At 38.6% G+C, this 20,157-nt stretch overlaps 1 protein-coding gene across 1 annotated transcript in view; it reads left to right on the top strand.

Moving 5' to 3' along the window:
• GTPBP1 (GTP binding protein 1) overlaps positions 1-19,763 on the top strand; it is a 41,971-nt gene extending 22,208 nt beyond the window's left edge. The window contains exons 3-12 of the mRNA XM_063426376.1: positions 4,530-4,710; positions 6,627-6,975; positions 7,670-7,793; positions 8,409-8,523; positions 10,602-10,746; positions 10,966-11,148; positions 12,477-12,612; positions 15,288-15,466; positions 17,606-17,788; positions 18,894-19,763. Coding sequence (XP_063282446.1) covers positions 4,530-4,710; positions 6,627-6,975; positions 7,670-7,793; positions 8,409-8,523; positions 10,602-10,746; positions 10,966-11,148; positions 12,477-12,612; positions 15,288-15,466; positions 17,606-17,788; positions 18,894-18,986 — 1,688 coding nt within the window. The 3' untranslated portion in view covers positions 18,987-19,763. The remainder of the gene's footprint in view (positions 1-4,529; positions 4,711-6,626; positions 6,976-7,669; positions 7,794-8,408; positions 8,524-10,601; positions 10,747-10,965; positions 11,149-12,476; positions 12,613-15,287; positions 15,467-17,605; positions 17,789-18,893) is intronic.
• The last annotated feature ends 394 nt before the right edge of the window (positions 19,764-20,157 follow it).

Below are 20,157 nucleotides of genomic sequence, written 5' to 3'. Positions count from 1 at the left end.
AAATGGGAAAACATATGCGGTGTCGTGTGTCTGCTACCTGTTTTCCCTGTCCTGTCTTCAGTGTTGTCTGACAAAGTGGCTTTTTGATTTAAATGGTTTTTATTGTCGTCTCAGCGTATATGCTGGTGTCCAGCAAATTACGATATAGGGCATATGGTCACCTATGCAGAGGTTCATATGTCGGAGCAAATGAGTATAACAGGAGCTGCTATACTGCTTAAGCTGGTGTGTGTTTTGCAGACTTAAAGACTGAATGTCAGGGGCAGGCATATCATGGCTTACCCTGTCTAGACAAGTATATAGACATTCCCGTTACCCCTGCCTTGATCACCTAATTCAGCGACGCTTTTAATTGAAATCCTAACTGTACGTAGGTTTCCCGCGTTGGGGACGGTGCTAATATACTGCATATCCTATAAGAGAACAGTCATAGTGTCGTATGGTCGCTACCTTTTCCTCCTGTCCTGCCTGTAATATTGTCTGTTTTGTGGTAAATCGTGTTAATTTGTGTGCAAACCAGGAAACTAACATAGGCAGTTGTGTGGTAGAGGTGCTTTGCCGCCTATGCATAGGCATATTTCGGTTGTGTATGTTATGACTTATTGCGTGTGGTACAACCGTTTTGGACTGAGTGGCATGATAGCGTTCTAGAAGAGGCATTATGCCCTCACAGGGGCGGTTGTGGGGTTGATACCTCAGATTACCTGTGTTTGAGGTCTGCGCAGAGGTTGTGTGATTGTGATCTCAGTAGCCCTGAGACCAGTGTTTTCAATGTGGTGCTCTGTTCGGGGTGGGTTCGCCTACCTGGCCGTCTAGTGTGTATGTGTGGCATTTGTTGTCCGAAGCCGGAATCAACTTGGTACAAATTGTTTAAGACCCATAAAAAGCTTACACTGTGCTGAAACCAAATAGAATTGTCCAGAACAATTTTGTACAGCTGGTACCTACTGCCGGCATGCCTACACCACATGAACCCTGGAGTCTCTGACAGATGCTGGAGATGCCAGGAGGGAATAGGAGACATGCTCCACATTTGATGGACAAGCCCAAGGTTATCACCATACTGGAAAAATGTAGCACAGCTCATGCGCTCCATTACAGGACTGAGCATCCCCATACACCAGAATGCTTTCTGCTGCAAAACTATCCGCCAGGACTCCCTAAAGCCATGACTTACCTTAACTATCAAATTAACATAACAGCACTTAAGATAGTAAGCAGAAAGTGGAGGAGCGGGGACCCCCCGACCTTAACAGAATGCATCCATCTAGTGGACCAAAACAAATCTCTGAAAGTACGGTGAGACTAGCAGCCAACCAAAAAAACTAATTCTGGAAAGTGGCATGGGACAAATAGGACGAGGTCCTTAAGACCATAACCCATAACTAACTACTTCTCAGAATCCTCAACAGCTGTGCCCATAGCGGAAGAACCATGTAAGATGATTGAATGGAGCCTGTGTAATAATGCTCACACCATATCTCTCCTCCCGCAATTATCATTTCCCACCAAACCTGTGACATGCCCTGAGATCGAACTACATAGCAAGGGACGATCAAACTACTCATTCTAGGCACTACTCCAAATTGCAAACCTCTCTCCCCTCCCCACTACCACCCTCCTCCTCATTCTCTTTATCTTATAAACCCACAATCATAAAATGTAAGTGTCCACAACAGTGTACTGAAACCTTGAAATATGTTAACAGTTTAGATGATATAGAAATTGAGATTGCTCAAAGTATGTAAATGCCTTTAATTACTTGGATACCAATGTCGACATGTTGTTATGTTAGTGCATATGATTGTGCACCAAAAATTCATAATAAAAAAAAAAAATACAGACAGTACATACAACCAGCGCAAACACCAAACACAGTACATAAAGCCAGCACAAACACTCTGACAAAGGGAGAGACTACACACAGGGTAATTCACAAAGTTTTACAAAATACATCCAAATGGCAACGGGGAAGCAAAAATACCATAGATCTATAGCAACTTCCAGCTATTTTTGCTTCCGTTTTTCCATTCAGATTTACTTTGTGAAAATGAGTTTAGCAAATAGTCCTGTCAATGTATTTTGTTTTTATTGTACATTTTATTATACATATAAACAAATATACATACATACAATGTTACATTAATCTAGATATACATTATTCATTATTGTACTTACAATATAATAACCATTAGGTAACTTGAAGTAAGTACACCTTTACCAATCTTTAGACCTTGATAAAATTAAAGGTAGCCACTGGAGGTGTCCCTAGGCTTTAATGTAAACACTGCCTTTTTCTGAAAGGACAGTTTTTGCATGAAAAAGCCTGCAGGGACAATGAGCTGTAGTTATTCTGGTCAAAAACAAACACTTTACAAGTACCTTGTCTGTGCCTCATCTTTTATTCTATATTGAATCTATATATATATATATATATATATATATATATGTATGTATGTATGTATGGATAATTAGATTGGTTGAAATAATATTTTAAATTGCTTTTGCGTTGTAGGAAAACTTTTAATATTGTTCATTAAATTGCTTTAAAAATCCATGCTTGCATCATGCTTACGTTTCTGTACTTTGCCATTTTGCTGGACTGTCATTTGCAAATATTGGTACAAATTTGCATCTTAAAACTGTTTTACATTTTTTGTCTTGTCTGCAGCATAATGAGGGGAAAATATATGCCAGCTGCACTCACGCTCTTTCAGAATGATGCTTCAGGCGTCAAAAAGCAGGGGGGCTCAAAATGTAGATCCCCAGATTTTAGAACTGCAAATCCCTTGATTCTTTGCCAGTCTTTAGAATGGCAAAACATAATGAGATTTTTAGTTTTACAACGTCTGTAAATTTTTTGTCAAGCACACCCTGCCCTAATGTATTTCAAGGGCTTCCTGGCCAGTAGGGAGTAACAATCTTTTTATAGTTCAACAGTTTTACTGTCTAGATTAAAGGAATACTCTAGCATTCTAAATGTGTGTTTTTGTAATTTTGTTGTCGTTTGTCTGTGTTTTTTTTTTTTTTTTTGTTTTGTTTTTTTCTTCAAACAACCCTTTATTTACTTGTGAGGGTCTCCTCTGCAGTTCAGGCCACTTGAAGGGATTTTTGCCAATAGACTGCTTCTAATTAAGAAGCCTTGGGATGCAGAGAGCATGCACGGCAATTGCCATGCTTTGAATCCAAGGCTTCTCCATTAGAAGTATTGCTTTACTGCTGGGGCAGAAATTAATTATGAAGATCACCCTCCAGGCTGTCTGAGAGGTGAGAGAGTGATATATTGATAAGGTGTGAAATAGGGGGCGCTCTTTTAACCCCGAAAGAACTTCAGTGAGCTCCTTCTAATGTGCCTGTATAGCAGGCTTCCTAAAACTCTGGCCCTCCAGATGTTGCTGAACTACAACTCCCATGATTCTATGAATGATATAGGCTGAGAATCATGGGGGTTGTAGTTCAGCAACATCTGGAGGGCCAGAGTTTGGGGAAGCCTGCCAAATAGTATGTGTAACTTAAAGGGACACTATAGTCACCAAACCAAATTTAGCTTAATGAAGCAGTTTTGGTGTATAGATCATGCCCCTGCAGTCTCACTGCTCAATTCTCTGCCATTTAGAAGTTAAATCACTTTATTTATGCAGCCCTAGTCATACCTTCCTGCATATGACATACAAAGCCTTTCTAAACACTTCCTGTAAAGAGTCATATACTGTTTTAATTTCCTTTTATTGCAAATACTGTTTAATTTAGATTTTCTTTATATGCTGTTTTAATAGCTTGCTGGACCCTGCAGTAGCCTCCTGTATATGTAATTAAAGTTCAATTTACAGAGTAGAGTAGTAGAGATACAAACTTTAACTTATAAAGCAAATTACACCTGCTTGAACATGAAACCTGCTTTAATGCAGGCTGTGTCAGTCACATCCATATGTTGTGGGGCTATGAAATAATATCACCAGTATGCAAAAGGACTTTTTTGATTATTTTAAGCTATTATCAAATGTTAAAATTTGAAAATCACTAGGTGCTGCTCTACTCCATCTAAAACTCCCTCCTTTGCAAAAAAATGTATTTCTCTTTATACATTGTATGATAGCAACAAAAATTGTAATGGCCAGAAATTGGAAATCTTCAGGATCACCACCTTGGCCCTAGTTTAGAGAACTACTTAATTTCCAGTTGATAATGGAAAGAATGTTAAAGGGATCCTATAGTGGGTTAATAGGTGTGTGTGTACCCTCCCGCAGGGCTTAAGGGGTTAAAGCCCCTTCAGCCACTTACCTGAATACAGCGCCAGTGTCCCTCAATGCTGGGTCAGGCTCCGCCCACGCTCCTCTCCTGTCTACGTCAGCCGGCGGGGCAGACCTAATGCGCGGCAATGGCCTCACGAGTTAGACCTCCCCATAGGAAAGCATTACTCAAAGTTAGTCTCTGACTTAAAATGCATCTAGGGCATGTGCTTTTTCTATGACGCATGTAACTCATTTTGAATGTATTATTTTAAGTTTTATTTTTTTCATTTTTTACAGATGGTACAGAATATGGACTTAATGAGGCAGACATGGATGCATCGGTTGCTACAGTAACCAGTATGGCAGAGCAGATTGGTGCTGACATGATCCAGCTGCGAGAGCACCAAGAGGCTGGAGGCAAAGTACAGGACTACCTGGTGCGCAAGAGGGTCGGTGATAATGACTTCCTGGAAGTCCGGTAAGAACACTTCTTGCAAAGCAGCATGAATTTCTCAGTGTAAACTTCCTTGTCTCTGCTGACAGATCACAGCTTTTCATAACAGATCTGTTCTAAATGCTTTAATCATCAATCGTTACAGTGCCGTATCCATTAGTGCTTATCCTAAGTAGATTTTGTTAGTGGTCCAACATAGAAACGATCGAAGCAATTTGTATAACAACCACACCCTTATGTTTAAGTTGAATACCTTTGTGTTCCCATGCTGATGTAATGATACGGCTGTAATAGATACCTTAGCTGTTACAATGCTGGACCACTCCCGAAACCGTTTGAAACACAGATCCCCAACTCATTTAGCAGCTGTGTTTTCCCTAGCTTATAAAGCCATACATAAATTGTGTTTATTTTGAATTAAAAATGTTGACACTAAATCAGTCCAATTTATCCAAGAGGTCCAAATTGGACATTTGAGTGTATATTTTGTGCCTTGATGCTGTGTCTCAAGCTAATAAATGGTACTAAACTAACATCCACTCACAGGTCACATTGTAATAAATCCTTCTAAGCGTCTAGCAGGATTTACCTTCACTTTGATTTTGGGCTTCAAAGAATTATGAGCGTATTCCGTTCAGGTTTTGGCCTCTGAAATTTTCACTGTAGAAAGTGTTTAGTTATTTGCCAATGTGTGAACTATCAGGAGTTTAATGGTTCTGTGCGTTTCTCACATTTGAGGCCACAATAGGCACATTTGAAATATTCTTAGTTATGTTTTTGGTTTTTCTATTTTAGCCTAAAATTTGAAATTCATGTTGAATTCCTGACAATTCACTCCTTAGTTAAGAGGTATTATAATTAAAGGGTTACTCCAACTTTGACTACGTCAATGAATTGAAGTGATCGAGGTGCTAGGTGTATGTATTTGCAGTGTTTCGGTTTGAAACACTGCACGTAAGAAGATATTTTTAATTGTGTGCTGGGGAAAGTTGCACCCGTGACAACTCTGTTCTGGGCCTCAAATGTCAGTTCTTTGCATTATAAAAAAACAAAAACACATCTTTCTTCAGCGTGCTGTCAACAGATGTGTTAATCTATTCCCTCCCAGTCTCTGGGTGCTTCTTCCATTGCACACTTTTTTTTTAATTTTGTTTTATAAATAAAAGCCCCCACCCACCAACCCATGCGTTCTGAGCTGATAAAATGATCCAATCATGGGCTTCTCTATGAGAGTCCAGTGATTGGACTGCACAAAGCACATGTAACGTTAGACGGCGTAGGAGTCACTGCCAGGAACTTGATTCAAGGTAAGTAAAACTCCTTCTTTTGTAGCCTATTCTGTTAGCGGGAGGGTTACGGGGCTTTTTGCATAGTGCCAAATAGCGTTTTTTACACCAAAAAAGGACTGTCCATCCCATCCCGTCACCCCACTCACCAAAGGATGGGAGTAGTCTTTTAAGAAAACTAATCGTACAGGTGTGCCCTTTCTGAAATAATCTACTATACAAAGGCAAATGTAAATACTGTCATAAAGGCTGACGGCCAAGGCACGAGGCAGTCAGTAAATGTATTTGAATTTAAAGATAAGTTTAAAAAGCAGCACATACTGTAAAATGTTATATATCAGGAAGCAGACTATTGTAATAATGGAGCCCTGAGCAGTGCATCATAATTTTATAGCAGACCGTGGTGAAAGACTGTGGAGATGCTGCTTCCTGTACACAGACTTACTGAAATTTTGGCACTCGTGTTTTTATGACAAAATCGTGGCTTCTTGCCTCCAGACAAGAATATTTTTACCATGGAAATAATGAGATTTCAATTTAGAACAAAATTTCCCTCTCATGTTTGGGTGTGTTGCAAACCTGCTACTTCTAAAACAAAATGTTAATCTCCATTTTTATTATTTTTTCTATTTTCCCTCCTACCCCCTTCTCTAGAGTTGCAGTTGTTGGCAATGTGGACGCAGGGAAGAGCACGCTGCTAGGTGTCCTGACCCATGGAGAGTTGGACAATGGACGTGGCTTTGCTAGACAAAAACTCTTCCGTCATAAGCATGAGATTGAATCAGGTCGCACCAGTAGTGTAGGAAATGACATCCTTGGTTTTGACAGCCATGGTCAAGTGGTTAATAAGCCTGACAGCCACGGAGGAAGTTTGGAGTGGACCAAGATCTGTGAGAAGTCATCCAAGATTATCACTTTTATTGACTTGGCTGGCCATGAGAAATACCTGAAGACCACAGTGTTTGGAATGACCGGCCACCTGCCTGACTTCTGCATGCTTATGGTGAGATGTGGTGTTGTGCCGTGTCTGCACATAAGCGATTATTTTTGTTTATTACATATGGGAACAAAGTGGAACAAAGTAAGGAATGTGCACAATCTAGTTGGGAATTAAACCTCAACCATTTCCAGAGAGCATACAGCCTTGATTAATGCTTGCAGCAATTAGAATGGTGAGATCGATCAACTGATACTGCAGAGCTAAGCTCAGGAAATTTCAGCTCTACAGTTTTCGTAGTGAAGGTAGAGAGCAGTGCGCAGCGGACCCCAGATAAGAAGCCAAAAAAGTTTGACTACTTACAATGAGGAGAGGAGCCAGGACACTCCTTGCACCATAACTACAACGACTAGTGGTTATGGTGCTTAGAGTGTTCCTTAATTGGTGTTTCAATCCAAAATGTGCACACATAGCTTTGTTTATATTTCACATACAAAAACAGGTGTGTTTTTTTGTTTTGTTTTTAACCTATCACCTTTGAACATATAAACTGGTCAATCATCCTGTTTCCAGTGGACGGTGTTCTAAGTGATCATATCACTAATCAAACACTTCCACTTAATATTTGAAATTATTCTATGAAAGATTGGCATTTTGTTTAATAGAAAATGTAAAATTGCAGGATAGGGCCAATAAAATAATGTTCTGACAAAAGTTGCAAAATACTATAACATATAAGGGTTTTCCTTTTCTTTTCTAGGTGGGCAGCAATGCTGGTATAGTGGGAATGACCAAGGAACATCTGGGCCTAGCATTGGCACTAAATGTTCCTGTCTTTGTTGTTGTAACAAAAATAGATATGTGTCCAGCGAATATACTGCAAGGTGAGCTGTTGCATAGAGACCTGCTCAATTATATTTTTTGTTTTGTTTTTCCAATTCTTTAATTTAAATTTGACTTATTTCAGTAGAAGTTATGTTTAAGAAGTATTTTGGATTGATGGAATTGTTCCATGAACCATCTGGTCCATTAACAAATGTCTTGGCTGCAAGTGACCTGCAAATATGCCTTATTATTTTAAAGGTTAAACAATGTATTTATTTGTTGAGCTAAGGACCCTTCAGGCAAAGGTGTTTCTACACTTGGCAATCTGTTTTTCTGTAGTTAATATTTCTGTGCCAATAATTGCCAATGGCATTGAGATAAAAAGTTCCAATATGGCCACCTTACCCTTCCCAAATACTTGATCATTCTACGTGCCCAAATAAGGGGTACCTTTTGGAAGACAGGTGTTCTCTCACATTGGAGGAGGCAGTGGCACAAAAATGGATACAAGCATTACTTGTGTGTGTTCCAACATTAACCTAAAAACCAAAAAGCTAAAAAATTAAAAAAATTATAAATTAATTTTACTCCATATATCTATCTGAATTGAAAACAAATTTAATTGCAGATATATAAAGTATTCCTCTTGTTTTTTTTGTTTTTTTTATCTGCAGAAACACTAAAGCTGTTGCAGAGGCTGCTGAAATCTCCAGGTTGTAGGAAAATCCCAGTATTGGTACAGAATAAAGATGACGTGATTGTCACTGCTTCCAACTTTAGTTCTGAGAGGTATTTGGAATCTCTTTCTTGCCACTTAACTCCTTTCCTGTGCTGTAATAATTATGTGGGCTTTAATGCTCCTTACATCTACCTTTCTCATGCTGGACTGCCTTGTTTCCTCTTGTCAAATGTCAACCCACTGAAACACACTTCCCCGCATAGTCAGACTCTCTTCTAGTCTGTCTTCCTTTAAACTTTTCCTATAGACATTTTTGTTCAGGAAAGTGTAGCAATTCCACTTACCCAATAAATGCCCTCCTGTCCTATTAACATCAACCTATCTAACTTGCTGAGGGTAAGCCAATTAATGTAAAACCATATGAAATTCTCAGCTCCTCACTTTTAAAATGGTTTTATGTTACAGATCACTACTGAAGACGGTAAAACTTTAACTCAAATTTCTGTACCATGTGGCACTTACATTTCTGACTTATTCTTCACTGCTCTCTTGCTGTTTTTGAAACCATTACTCAATGTGCCAACCAAAAGATATTGCAACAAGGTCCTCATTCAGTGTAATCACAGGACATCAAGGCTGCAGAATAGCTATTATTGTCATGTCATTATTGGCAAACCATTTTGACCATGTGTCCAGTTGCTAATGTTGCATTATTTAAAAAGTCCCTTTTTTTTAACACCCACTCCTTTTGTATGGTTTTTAGCAATACTCCTTAATTAATTTTGAGCTTGTTTTACTATAGCCGTATATTAATTACAATTTTATGTAGCACTAACATGTTCTGTAGTGCTGCGCAATAGGTAAATCCGATGAACAATGAATTCTAATTAAACATGTAAGATGTATGGGAACAGTAGGCGAAGAGGGTCCTGCCCAAACAACCTTACAATTATGGACTTTTGCTTTGTCCCTTGTGATCTCCAGTATTATAACAACGTTGGGCAACTGTGGCACAAATGCAATAAATATTGTAGAAACATGTATCTACCTGCCTTTTATAATGAATTAGCCATACAAATAACTACTAAAGTCAGCATCAAAATAAATAGTCACACAAAAAAGGTGGAAATAAATCACACCTAATGGGGGCGCTAATCGCAAGGAATAAAAGGTACCCTTGTAAGGAATAGTGAAGCAATAAAACTCTATATACAATAGAGTAATCTCTTAGAAAAAATTAGCTTTATTCTGCATCACAGTGCAGTAAAACCATGTAAAAAAACATAAAAACAAAATATAATAATCTCCAATATACAAATAATACACAGTGAACAGTCCTATTATGAGACCTGGGGAAAAAAAGGCCCTGCATAAACCACTATATAACCAGAGTGAAGTGTAAGATAGACTGAGCAGCTCCTGGTCGCGACCTCCAGGGCTGAAATATACTTGCAACTCGGTCAGTGGTAATGATGTTAAGGTCTCTGGACGTCGGCTGGATGATAGATGTGGCTCAACGCGTTTCGTCCCGCTGTATTCGGGACTTCCTCAGGAGCTGTGGATGGCCTCTGTTCTTTCCGGGGTCTCTTCTTATCTTCTGAAATTCGCGCGCAAATTAGCCCTATACGCATGCGCAAAACGGACATCAGCTTCCGTCGGAAATGTTGCCGGAACACAACATGGATGTGTCCGCCCCCAGTATCTGTCGGGAATGACCGATGCGCATGCGTGGCTAAAATTGTGCGTCTGAAAACTTTATTAGCATCCGAAGTAGAGACACATTATAACATTAGACTATTCAAAATAAATAGTTTCTATACAGTTACATAATGTGCAGGTAATGTTTCTTCTACATTGTCATTTAACAAACTTTACAGATGACATTTGAAATCTGTAGTAATCTGTTGCTTACAATAATCTTAATGTAGAGAGAAAACGATCTTTGAACAATGTGTGCCCAACTTTGTTCATGAGGCTACTGTCCTGTCTGCTTTTGTGTGTTTAGAAACCTGTTGTGTTTTTGGTCCTGTTTTAGAATTGGAGTTCAGTGTTCCTTTAGTCAAACATACATTGATGGATATCCTGTCTTGTATGCATGAGGCTGTGAGACTGGAATATAGATAACCCGTCTACTATAGCAACATTCTGCATTTCTCTATTAACCTTTTTTCTTTTTCTCTTTGCACAGGATGTGTCCGATCTTCCAGATCTCAAATGTTACAGGGGAAAACCTGGATCTTCTGAAGATGTTTCTGAATCTTCTTTCTCCTCGCAGCAGCTCACGAGAGGAGGAACCAGCTGAATTTCAGATTGACGATACCTACTCTGTGCCGGTATGCATTTAAAAAAAATAAAATAAAAAATAACCTTATACAGACTGCCACTAGATCAAACCTTGTCCTATAAACACCCAGAAAAAATATTATTTTTATTATATTTTGCTGGGGAGGGGGTAATTCATTTTACTGTCCAAACATGGGATGTTCAGTCTGACTTACTTGATGAGAGTTACCTCCATGTCCTTAAGCTTGTTTGTTTTTCTCTCCCTGCAGGGTGTGGGCACAGTTGTTTCTGGAACAACACTGAGAGGTCTAATAAAGTTAAATGACCTCCTGCTTCTGGGACCTGACCCACTTGGCAGCTTCACTTCCATTGCAGTAAAGTCCATTCACCGCAAACGAATGCCAGTTAAGGAGGTTCGAGGTGGACAGACTGCATCTTTTGCGTTGAAAAAGGTAAGGACATTGTTAAACATTAACAAAGAAAAAAGGAAAATCCAAAGAGTAGAGGAGTAAACTCCACACCCTTATGATGGATAAACCTAACAAGGAAACCTCGTCCTAGATGTAATGCTTAAAACTTAACCTTTAATAATAATAGTATAAAATAATAATGTAAATACACAATTGAAAAATAATATAAACCAAAAAAGAAAAAATGGAAAATAGGTGTGCTACCACCAAAATAATGTGGATATGGACAGTGAAAATAATAGCAAAATGTGCACAAAACTGTCCAGTAGAACCACAAATAAAAAGAGATCAAAAAAATCGTCAGACCTAGTATCTAGCTGGGGAGGGGAGAAGAGGAAACAGCCTGAGTAATCCTCAAAGTCCCCATTGTTAAACATTATATTTCATTTTTTCTAGAATACATTATTATTATTTTATTATTTATATAGCGCCATCAGATTCCGTAGCGCTGTACAAAGGGTACATTAACGCTAAGCTAAATATTTAATAGTTAATGTTTATTTTATGCTTACTATATTGTCATTTTATCATAGACTCTGCTGGTGATATAGAAGGCTTAAAATTGGAATTCTCTTTTTATAAAGCTTGTTGTTTCCATTAGGAGTTGTATAAATTGCAAATGGATCATTTTATTGTACAGTGGTACCTCGGTTTACGAATTTAATGCACTCTCTGTGACGTTTTGTATTGCGAAAAATTTGTAAACCGAAACGTGGTTTCCCATAGGAATGCATTGAAAACTAATCAATCTGTTCCGGAGGTCAGAAAAAAGTCAAAATGAGCTGGCATGGAAACCAACCCACAATGCAGAACACACTGTAAAAGGCATGCAAACGACAAAGCTCAGCTCCCTACCTTTCCACCGCTTGAGAAGTGCACCAATAAGTTCCAAAACGGCTGCAAAAATTTTCCAGAATGGCTCCAATACTTAATACAAAAATCGCTGCAACACCTCCACACTCAACGCCACATGCTACCTACAGACTCCAGCATTCACGGGTGCGGCGCTATAAACCTTGCAGGCACAGTGCATCCTGGGGAACTTGCTTCGTATTGCAAAAACAATTCGTAAACCGAGGCATTATTTTCAATGGATTTTCATTTGTAAACCTAAAAATTATGTTAACCAAGGCGTTTTTAAACCGAGGTACCACTGTATATTTTATCATATTTGTAACTTTTAACTGGCTGCATTTATTACGTAATACCCATCAATGCCTTCCAGTATACATTTTGTTAAGGTTATCCAATAATGCAGTCTACTTTGTAACTTTTAGTTTTATCTTGTTTATATGATTCTCTTCCCCCAGATTAAACGCTCCTCTATCAGAAAAGGAATGGTAATGGTTTCCCCACGTCTTAACCCACAAGCTTCATGGGAGTTCGAAGCAGAGATTCTTGTGTTGCACCATCCTACTACAATCAGCCCTCGTTACCAGGCCATGGGTAATTATTCTGCCTCTGTGTCTAGCTGTTAAAAGATTCAGTGCAGTAGTTCACTGTATTTATGGGTATTGTAATGCAAAAGCAAAGATTAGAACAATATCAACTGCATAAAATCAAAACCCAGGGAAACATGTTGATGCTTTTTTCAGTATTTTGATAAAAATATGCACCTGATCCCTAGTTGATTTACTTCCTTTTATATTTATCATTTATAGATTATTCTGGTGCAAGAGTAAAAAAAGTGTGCTATTTATTTTATTACTTTTGCAGGCAAGAGAATTACACATAACACAAAATGTCAAAAACAAATGGACAAAGCTTCACAAATTAGATACTTTACAAAATTAAGTGTTTTTGTAAGCTTTTTATGTAATTAGATCCTCCGATATCTTGATGAAACATTGTTTTTAAAAGACAGAGAATATTAGAGGACATAATCTGTTATATCCGTGTGTTTAAAGTTACCTGGAAAATAATGAAACCCACTTAAAAAGGGAGGGGCATGTTTAGTAAAGGTAAGGTCGATTTAAGCTGTATGTTACATAGAGAACAGTAGCCTACAGAGGCAGAACCAGTAAATCAATAAAAGCACACATCAAAACATCATAACACCCCCTTCCTAACCTCCTATTGGGATAACATAACTACCATTATAGATGACGGCACAAAAACACTTCTACCTCGTAAACCAGAAACATACCTTCTCCAGCTGTTTTCCGAAGGACATGCAGGGAAGACAGAAATATTTAATTTATCACATACTTATGGCTGCACTAACTGTCATTAGCAGACACTGGAAATCAACCATCCCACAATCACAGAATGCATACAAACGATAGAAACAACTAAGCTCTTTGAGCTGGCAGCTAGACGATCGAGTCACTCCAAAAAAGACTGGTCACAAGCCTGGGATACCTGGCAGCTATACATAGGGCCGATATCATGCCCTCCAAATGAGATGGCAGTGGCATGTGACTACGGGCAAACAGCTGTGCCCTTCTAGATAGTGAAAACTGTAAATAAAAACAACATGCAAAAAAAGTATAACAGTACAATGGAAGTAACGGCAAGGCAGCGAATGCCTGGGAGAACCCCCTTCGTCCTCCCCCGCCCCCTACTCCATTGTTTCCCCCACCACCACTCCATTGTTAACCCCCCCAGGTGGTACATAGAAGAGTAAGACTCTACAACCACTACCAAAGACAAACCCAGGCGAATGTGAACCCTGAAGGGTTTAGCATAATACCTTATCACTGCAATGTTATAACCAAAACACTAGGCTAACCTAGAGGAACACAATGCTTGTATACCAAAACACTGTACACAATAAATAGTAGAATGTCTTCATGTCAATGTATAGACGATACTTTTCGATACCACTGCTTCCCCATCCCTATTCTCTTCTGTACCCTTATAAAACTTTAATAAAAAATTGTCAAAGTTAAAACCATAAACATCATAACAAATAGGGCCATGAGAGAGATCAGTAATTCTTCAGCTGGGGGCTCATCCTTCCCAGATGGTATCCCTCCTGACACTAATGGCTTACTCTAATCAATTGTCCAATTTAGAACGTTTTTATAGTTGGTATAGACTCCACTGGCCGTTTCAGCAAATCGATAAGAGCACGTGCTATAGATAGTTTAGAGAGAGAGTGGATATGTTTGTCGCTTTTTTTTACAGCAGTTGACGAGGGCCCCACTTGTAAGAAATTTCATGCACTCTAAGCAATTGAATGACAAGATGGAATGATTGTTGCCATAGGAAATGTGTGCTCGGGGACATCTCTGTAAAAAAGAAACTTAGATGCTCCAAAAGACAACAAGGGGGATCCCCTAGTAGACCCCTAAAGCATTACCATGTCAGAATCCCTCAGTCCCTTGAGCCCAATTACGGACTTTGGACCTATCTTCCAGGTGCATCATTCCTGTAAAAAACTTAGGGTCACCGTAGTGTTCACACCGTTTTTCTCCACAGTGCGGCCGAATAGTGTGGCGACCTTTTTCCTTACTGCCACCATGTCTTCCTGGAACGTGGCTTTGATATCATGCACAAAGCCTTTTATGTATGCTTTTGGTAGATGGAGCACTATCCTTTAGCACAGGAGGGCTGTTTGAGGAGCCTGGCACCTGTAATAAGGCTTGTAGATTGTCATCCTTCGATGATGCCAAGGAGTAGGCCTCTTTTGACCCTATCTTAGCAAGCATATACCTTTTGAAACTGCCGCAGGAAAGCTCCTGACATGGTCGCAATACGCTCGGCGCTTTTTAGATCTCTTTCCCATCCTGAACTGCTTAGATGGAGCAGCAATTGGGATCAGTGAGAGAGAAATAATTGCAATAGAAAAGTTTAATATAAACACAAGTAGTTTATTGACTTTGTAAGGCTAACAGTCTGTGTTTGTAGCCAGCTGTGATATTCATCAGCTTACAGAAGTATACTTTTTGGTCTTATCTTTCATCTGTATTATGCCTTTAAATTCCTAACCTGTTTCATAGAAATCTAAAACTAAAAATGCCATTGTTACAGCACAAAATGTCCACTAGTCATTGATGAATGAAAAATTCACCTGTGATAAGTGCCATGGACACATGCTTAGGACTTTTAAGCATTTTAAGTGTGTGTTTATTATATAATCCATTTATTTATTTCAAATGTTTTTTGTTTTTCTTTAGTTCATTGTGGCAGTATTAGACAAACTGCGACCATCTTGAGCATGAGTCGTGACTGTCTGCGTACTGGAGACAAAGCTACAGTTCACTTCCGTTTCATCAAAACACCAGAGTATTTGCACATAGATCAGAGGCTGGTGTTCAGAGAAGGCCGTACAAAAGCTGTGGGTACTATAACAAAGGTAAGCGTTTCTGGATCTGTGTTTTGGATGAGTTTTGAAAGTAGTTTGCCTATTTTGTTTTTCATTAATTTTTTTTTTTTTTTTTTTTTACTTCTTTATGCTTTTTAATTGATACAATTTTTACTGAAGTCCCGAGAAATAGCTTAAAACATTGATACTATATCCTAAAATTAAGGTAGATCGTGGTGGAACAATTGTCAATGTCATTCATTTGTTTTTTATTTTGGTGGGGAGGGAGGAGAGGGAGTGTGGAGGTTTCGTGTTGTTGAAGTTCTTGTTGCTGTTTAGGTGACTAGTTTTTTTATGAATACTATTCTATTTTTTTTTCCATAAGGATAAAATGTAAAAAGGATACAAAAAAACCCACCCTTTCCTTTTCTAGATAGGGGGAATAACAAATTTGCTTTTAATCAATTATTGTCTCGAACACTTGTTTTGCATATTTATTTATTTTTCTTGTACTACTGGTAGTATTACTACCTATTTTTATTTAATCACTATAGTGGAACATACTGGTTGTTCATATTGTGAACAAATCTGGCTATACCATCCTGCTGCATTTGTTTGGCCATTGACAAATTGCCGCAGTTGGGACATGTCATTACATCCGGAACTGCATGGGATTTTACCACGTTATGGTATAAAAATGCTTGTACCATGCTGACGTCTGAGAAATGTGACTCTTTGGACATATCTGACAGTGAGACATTTACTGTGTCAGGTCTAGAGCACTAAGTGAGCCTTCTGGTGATGGTGCTTCCATCGTAACACCATCTATCATGAGGTGTGCAGAACACTACACTGTGTCTGAGCATAATTGGGCACCACCAAATTTAAAGGGACACTATAGTCACCAAAACCACTTTAGCTTAATAAAGCAGTTTTGGTGTATAGATCATGTCCCTGTTGTCTCACGGCTCAATTCTGCCATTTAGGAGTTAAATCGCTTTGTTTATGAACCCTAGTCACACCTCCCTGTGACTTGCACAGCCTTCCTAAACACTTCCTGTAAAGAGTTATCTAAAGTTAATCTTTCCTTTATTGCAAGTTCTGTTTAATTTAGATTTTCTTATCACCTGCTATGTTAATAGTTTGCTAGACCCTGCAAGAGCCTCCTGTATGTGATTTAAAGTTCAATTTACAGAGAGAAAGATACAATTGTTTAAGAGAAATTACATCTGATTGAAAGTGAAACCAGTTTTTTTTTCCATTCTGACTGTCAATCAGAGTCAGGACTGCATAAACAAAGTGATTTAACTCCCAAATGGCAGTGAATGGAGCAGTGAAACCTGAGAAGCATGATCTATACACTAAAACTGCTTATTTAAGCTAAAGTTGTTTAGGTAACTATAGTGTTCCTTTAAGTGCCTCTGAAATCCCCCCATTTTTGGCAATCCCTGGCATCCCAACAAGAGTTGACATTCGTGACACAGAACATTATTTTAATTTGTTTATGACGAATGGCATATTTTGAGTTTATTGCTGCACAAATTAATTTCTTATTGTAGCCAAAATCTTGCTGCCAATCCCAAATCTCACTACAGCAGGAGCAATATGCAGCACCCCACTGAACCACACTGAAATTAAGATATCGGACGCTGATGCTAGTTATGGGGATTATGTGAAAGTCCAGAATTAGGAGTTACTGGCATATGCATCCCATCCTAGCTTCTCTTGGGATTATGAAGAGGGACAGGCATTAACAGCTTCTCCATATCCTCCATTTCAGTGCCCGCTTAGAACTGCACCCCAGTAGGACAGGCTACAATATTAGGCTTTTAATTGAGCACTTGTCAAATAACAAAAAGTGTGTGTACAATTTAATATGAAAGAGGTAAATTATGGTTTAACAAACCTATAGCCAAAATTCTAGGTTTTGTTTTGGTTCAGAGTTTAGACAATTGCCTCCGTCCTTACGGGGTAAACTCTTGTTAAGGAATGTGCAACATCTCACAAGGTTCTTTTTTCTCTCACGTGAACTACTGTAAGCCTTAACTGGCAAATATTATTATCCCTTTTTTGAGTATTCTCTGTTGTTTTCTGAAAATGCATTGTGGTCCTTGGATGTGGTGTGGGTGACTACCAGATATTCAGATGGTTTTTAGACGGTTTATTTGTTTTCTACGAATTTTTATGCAGTTGTTACAAAGCACAAACAATCAGCCAATGAACTCTAAACCACAGCAAGTCAAGATGCAGTCTACCAAAAAGAGCCCGCTTGGGAAGAAAGAAGAGCAGAGCCCGGGAGCAGCCTTGGTGGAGGAGGCTTCTCCTACCGCTTCTGTTGCAGCAACACCAGGAGCTACTCCAGCGCAAGCACAGGTAACACTACAGAAAATGTATACACTTGCAGTTTAGCCAATAATGCTCATTGTTCAGTAAAAACTACTTATGTTTTAAAATGTCGAGTGGTGTGTTTTTTTTTTTTTTTTTTTCTCGCTCATATATTAACTTAAAGCAACACAATCTTTACCAACTTCTTTATTTTTCTTTATTTTGTTTTCAAACCTTTAATCAAAATAAGCCAAACATGGTTACAAAGGAGTTCATGTAGAGCGACATTGCAATATCCTTGTTACAAACTGATGTACTTTTTCCCATAGTGGGCAGGCACTTCCATAGGCAATGAAAGTGAAATGCGCCCTCCTTTTGAACACTTTAGGTACTCAGTAGATAAACCCACTTTGGATTACCAGGCCATATTCCTGTGGAGTATTTTAATGGTCATTGCTGTAATGGTGACTGCAGGCCGATATTCATTAGATTACATTGCTGTGTTTATTACCTCTGGGGTGAAGATCTGGGCAATCCATAGTCTAGGCTGCCATCCCCTTGTTATGTATGTAGAGTGAATGACTGTCACCCTGTCAAACAACTGATTTCTTCTTGGACAACTGCAATAACGTTTCCTATATATATTTGCATTTGTATAGTGTAGTGGATGCAAGTAAAGCTGGGCTATGTCTTCATTCAGATTATGATAGGAGTAGAGTTTATGATTACTTTGTGTCCTGAATGTGTAAAATCTGTATAGATTTCCATTGTTACAGAGCATATGACAGGTCCTAGTAGGGCTATCATTGTGGGGAAACAAATGGGTTTGGTAACAGGGAAAAAACACAGACGCATATGGTTGCAATTGCATGCACGTTTATAAAGCGGATTAGTTTTAATGTCGATTGAGAGTTATCTGCTTGCATGATATTGAAGGGCTACCAAGAGATTGCCATTGGGGAATGATGATGCCACTTCATGTTAGTATGTACATTCTTCATAGGGAAGATAGTATTACTTAGTCTTCTGTCACCAGCATGGAAGAGACCACATTTTATAAGGAAGATCACAAGTCCTGCTTTAATCAAACTGAATTTTTTTTTTTACTGGTTCTCAAATCTTCTTATCACTTCTCTGTTTCTCTATCCTACAGTCCAAAACAGGAGGTGGAGGAAGGCGACGTGGAGGCCAGAGGCATAAAGTGAAATCTCAAGGAGCATGTGTGGCTCCTGCAGGGGGCTGCTGAACTTAAGCTCTCAATTCCTGCATCCTCTAATGCCTCGTACCACCAGGTAGAGGAGTGGAATCACACGCTCCCAGCCCTGCCTGTCTCCACTTCTTTGCCATCTATTATCATCGTGGCCATCGATCACCATTTGTCTAGTTTTGCATCCTACCTTGTTGATGGATGTGCTCACAAAGGAAACACCCACAGCATGAATTCCTCAAGGGTTGGTGCAGAACATGAAGGAATAAACATGTACCCCATTTTGGAGGGTTATTGTAAGGGGTTTATCTGTATCTGTACCTAATAGAGTAATGATGCACTCCTGTTTTCAAGCCAAACTGGAAATGATTGATTTACCTAACGCTTTCTGGCATTTAACACCTACAGAGGTTTGTTTTTATTTTGAACACATCCCCTTGTAAGTTTTTCTGCTCTCACATATCTGAATGTTTTCTTTTATGCTGAACCTCCAGATGTGATGTGGAAGATTTGCAATTTTGCTCTTTGGGAACACAATGTTGGCCCTCAACAATATTCTACTCCCTTCAGTGCCCATGGAGGTCCTTTCCTTGTGGTTCCTAATATTGAGTGATGGCCCAGATGAATCATGTAAAGTAAATTTTAGGTTAAAATTTCCAGTCTCCAAACATTTCCATTATTTAAAACTGATTTTACCAGGATTTTTATTTAAATGAAAACAAAATCTCTGAATAAACATGTATGTAGACATTTAAAATGTTTAGGTTGGACTGTTATACATCTTTCATTTGCTGTTTTAATTACATTTCAATCTTATCCAATGGTCTGGACAATTTGTTTGTTTGTCTTTTGAGTAAATTTTATCCCATCCATAATCAGAAGTGCCTAAAAGTCTTGCGTTGATTGGCAAGGTTATTCTCCAACACCAAATTTTACTCCAATAATTTTGAAAGGCAGCATTGAAGGGGGTAAAATAGCCACGCTGTAGCTATAGCATTGGAGACCACTTTTTCTTTCTTTTTTTTCTTTTTTTTTTAAAAATGGTTTATTAAGCCTTACTTTTTCTTTTTAGACTTGGGTCTCAATTTAATAAGCTTTCCATATGATGTATGTACAGAAGTCCCCAGGTATCCATGTGACTTTTTGAAGATAAATCATTTGATTTTCTAACTGTATTGAATCATATGGGAAAGCTTATTAAATTGAGTTC

This window comes from Pelobates fuscus, chromosome 7 (genome assembly GCF_036172605.1).
Source record: "Pelobates fuscus isolate aPelFus1 chromosome 7, aPelFus1.pri, whole genome shotgun sequence".
NCBI lineage: Eukaryota > Metazoa > Chordata > Amphibia > Anura > Pelobatidae > Pelobates > Pelobates fuscus.
The sequence above is the reverse complement of the archived record's forward strand: the minus strand, read 5'-3'. Positions and strand labels throughout refer to the sequence as shown.